The following is a 3,855-nucleotide window of genomic DNA, read 5'->3' on the forward strand; positions in this document are numbered from 1 at the left end:
AACAACATTATTTACATTATACATAATATCGCTCTGGATAAGAGCGTCTGCTAAATGACTTAAATGTAAAATGTAAATGTATTTAAGTAGGACAAGCACTTTTATAAATTCTCAAGGACACAAGAAACATCATAAAAGTCATATTTAAACTATAGAACCAGTGTCAGTGATTAAAGTCACATTAAAACATAAATAAAGCAGAAAATGGCTCATTTTAATAATATGGCCCACAAATTAATTTATAAATATTCAAATGGTCCTTGATGGCAAAAAGGTTCCCCACCCCTGGTGTGGAGGAAAGAGGAAGCCCGAGGAGGAGCAGCAGTGGTGGCAAAAAGGTTCCCCACCCCTGGTGTGGAGGAAAGAGGAAGCCCGAGGAGGAGCAGCAGTGGTGGCAAAAAGGTTCCCCACCCCTGGTGTGGAGGAAAGAGGAAGCCCGAGGAGGAGCAGCAGTGGTGGCAAAAAGGTTCCCCACCCCTGGTGTGGAGGAAAGAGGAAGCCCGAGGAGGAGCAGCAGTGGTGGCAAAAAGGTTCCCCACCCCTGGTGTGGAGGAAAGAGGAAGCCCGAGGAGGAGCAGCAGTGGTGGCAAAAGGTTCCCCACCCCTGGTGTGGAGGAAAGAGGAAGCTCGAGGAGGAGCAGCAGTGGTGGCAAAGGTTCCCCACCCCTGGTGTGGAGGAAAGAGGAAGCCCGAGGAGGAGCAGCAGTGGTGGCAAAAGGTTCCCACCCCTGGTGTGGAGGAAAGAGGAAGCCCGAGGAGGAGCAGCAGTGGTGGCAAAAGGTTCCCCACCCCTGGTGTGGAGGAAATAGGAAGCCCGAGGAGGAGCAGCAGTGGTGGCAAAAGGTTCCCCACCCCTGGTGTGGAGGAAAGAGGAAGCTCGAGGAGGAGCAGCAGTGGTGGCAAAAGGTTCCCCACCCTGGTGTGGAGGAAAGAGGAAGCCCGAGGAGGAGCAGCAGTGGTGGCAAAAGGTTCCCCACCCCTGGTGTGGAGGAAAGAGGAAGCCCGAGGAGGAGCAGCAGTGGTGGCAAAAAGGTTCCCCACCCCTGGTGTGGAGGAAAGAGGAAGCCCGAGGAGGAGCAGCAGTGGTGGCAAAAGGTTCCCCACCCCTGGTGTGGAGGAAAGAGGAAGCCCGAGGAGGAGCAGCAGTGGTGGCAAAAGGTTCCCCACCCCTGGTGTGGAGGAAAGAGGAAGCCCGAGGAGGAGCAGCAGTGGTGGCAAAAGGTTCCCCACCCCTGGTGTGGAGGAAAGAGGAAGCCCGAGGAGGAGCAGCAGTGGTGGCAAAAGGTTCCCCACCCCTGGTGTGGAGGAAAGAGGAAGCCCGAGGAGGAGCAGCAGTGGTGGCAAAAAGGTTCCCCACCCCTGGTGTGGAGGAAAGAGGAAGCTCGAGGAGGAGCAGCAGTGGTGGCAAAAAGGTTCCCCACCCCTGGTGTGGAGGAAAGAGGAAGCCCGAGGAGGAGCAGCAGTGGTGGCAAAAAGGTTCCCCACCCCTGGTGTGGAGGAAAGAGGAAGCCCGAGGAGGAGCAGCAGTGGTGGCAAAAAGGTTCCCCACCCCTGGTGTGGAGGAAATAGGAAGCCCGAGGAGGAGCAGCAGTGGTGGCAAAAAGGTTCCCCACCCCTGGTGTGGAGGAAAGAGGAAGCTCGAGGAGGAGCAGCAGTGGTGGCAAAAAGGTTCCCCACCCCTGGTGTGGAGGAAAGAGGAAGCCGAGGAGGAGCAGCAGTGGTGGCAAAAGGTTCCCCACCCCTGGTGTGGAGGAAAGAGGAAGCCCGAGGAGGAGCAGCAGTGGTGGCAAAAGGTTCCCCACCCCTGGTGTGGAGGAAAGAGGAAGCCCGAGGAGGAGCAGCAGTGGTGGCAAAAAGGTTCCCCACCCCTGGTGTGGAGGAAAGAGGAAGCCCGGGGAGGAGCAGCAGTGGTGGCAAAAAGGTTCCCCACCCCTGGTGTGGAGGAAAGAGGAAGCCCGAGGAGGAGCAGCAGTGGTGGCAAAAAGGTTCCCCACCCCTGGTGTGGAGGAAAGAGGAAGCCCGAGGAGGAGCAGCAGTGGTGGCAAAAAGGTTCCCCACCCCTGGTGTGGAGGAAAGAGGAAGCCAGAGGAGGAGCAGCAGTGGTGGCAAATACTTATGTAAAAATACTTTAAAGTACCACCTAAGTATTTTTTGGTGGGGTGTCTGTATTTTATTTTACTATTTATATTTTTGCCAACTTTTACTTTTACTTCACTACATTCCTAAAGAAAATAATGTATTTTTTACTCCGTACATTTTTTTCTGACGCCCAAAAGTACTCGTTACCTTTTGACAGGAAAATTATCCAATTCACACGTGTATCAACAGAACATCCCTGCTCATCACTTACGCCTCTGATCTGGTGGACTCAATAAACAGAGAACATCCCTGCTCATCACTTACGCCTCTGATCTGGTGGACTCAATAAACAGAGAACATCCCTGCTCATCACTTACGCCTCTGATCTGGTGGACTCAATAAACAGAGAACATCCCTGCTCATCACTTACGCCTCTGATCTGGTGGACTCAATAAACAGAGAACATCCCTGGTCATCCCTACTGCCTCTGATCTGTTGGACTCACTAAACAGAGAACATCCCTGGTCATCCCTACTGCCTCTGATCTGTTGGACTCACTAAACAGAGAACATCCCTGGTCATCCCTACTGCCTCTGATCTGGAGGACTCACTAAACAGAGAACATCCCTGGTCATCCCTACTGCCTCTGATCTGGAGGACTCACTAAACAGAGAACATCCCCCTTCCTCCTACCCTCACTATCCCCGTTCCTCCTACCCTCACTATCCCCCTTCCTCCTACCCTCACTATCCCCCTTCCTCCTACCCTCACTATCCCTCTTCCTCCAACCCTCACTATCCCCCTTCCTCCTAACCTCACTATCCCCCTTCCTCCTACCCTCAATACCCCCAGTCCTCCTATCCTCAATACCCCCGTTCCTCCTATCCTCAATACCCCCGTTCCTCCTATCCTCAATACCCCCATTCCTCCTATCCTCAATACCCCCGTTCCTCCTATCCTCAATACCCCCGTTCCTCCTATCCTCAATACCCCCGTTCCTCCTATCCTCAATACCCCCGTTCCTCCTATCCTCAAAACCCCGTTCCTCCTATCCTGAATACCCCCGTTCCTCCTATACTGAATACCCCTGTTCCTCCTATCCTCAATACCCCCGTTCCTCCTATCCTCAATACCCCGTTTCTCCTATCCTCATTATCCCCCGTTCCTCCTATTCTCAATACCCCCGTTCCTCCTATCCTCAATACCCCCGTTCCTCCTATCCTCAATACCCCGTTCGTCCTATCCTGAATACCCCCATTCTTCCTACCCACATTACCCCCATGCCTCTACCCCCTGACCCCATCTTTGCCACAGCTCAATGAAGAGGCATTACTGGTGATAAGATGAAATCACACACACACACACACACACACACACACACACACACACACACACACACACACACACACACACACACACACACACACACACACACACACACACACACACACACACACACACACACACACACACACACACACACACACACACACAGATCTAATTAGAGCTCAGAAATTCATGAGGCCTCCCATTAATATTGAATATCTGTTACTTCAAAATAAGCACCTGCAGATGTAGATGGAAGGTGAGGGTAAAGAAGGAGGGAGGGAGAGGAGGGAGGGAGGGAGGGAGAAGAGGGAGGGAGAGAGAGAGAGGGAGAGGAGGGAGAGAGAGAGAGGAGAGATAGGAGGGAAAGAGAGGAGGGAGAGGAGAGAGAGAGAGAGAGAGAGAGGAGGGAGAGAGAGGAGGGAGAGGAGTGAGAGAGAGGAGAGAGGG

The 3,855-nt window shown here is 53.0% G+C and overlaps 1 protein-coding gene across 1 annotated transcript; it reads left to right on the top strand.

Annotated features, from left to right (window-relative positions):
- The first annotated feature begins 253 nt into the window (after nt 1-253).
- LOC123995565 (foot protein 1 variant 1-like) lies at nt 254-2,132 on the top strand. The gene is made up of 2 exons (XM_046299197.1): nt 254-857; nt 928-2,132. The coding sequence occupies exons 1-2, from the start codon at nt 254-256 to the stop codon at nt 2,130-2,132; spliced, it is 1,809 nt and encodes a 602-aa protein (XP_046155153.1).
- Nucleotides 2,133-3,855: the final 1,723 nt, after the last annotated feature.

Source organism: Oncorhynchus gorbuscha, linkage group LG14 (genome assembly GCF_021184085.1).
Source record: "Oncorhynchus gorbuscha isolate QuinsamMale2020 ecotype Even-year linkage group LG14, OgorEven_v1.0, whole genome shotgun sequence".
NCBI lineage: Eukaryota > Metazoa > Chordata > Actinopteri > Salmoniformes > Salmonidae > Oncorhynchus > Oncorhynchus gorbuscha.

What these genes read in the sequence shown, in the direction of transcription:
- LOC123995565 (XM_046299197.1), top strand. Translation starts at nt 254, where the DNA reads ATGGTCCTTGATGGCAAAAAGGTTCCCCACCCCTGGTGTGGAGGAAAG. An exon ending in CAAAAGGTTCCCCACCCCTG is followed by an intron (nt 858 to 927) that starts GTGTGGAGGAAA and finishes CCTGGTGTGGAG; the next exon opens with GAAAGAGGAAGCCCGAGGAG.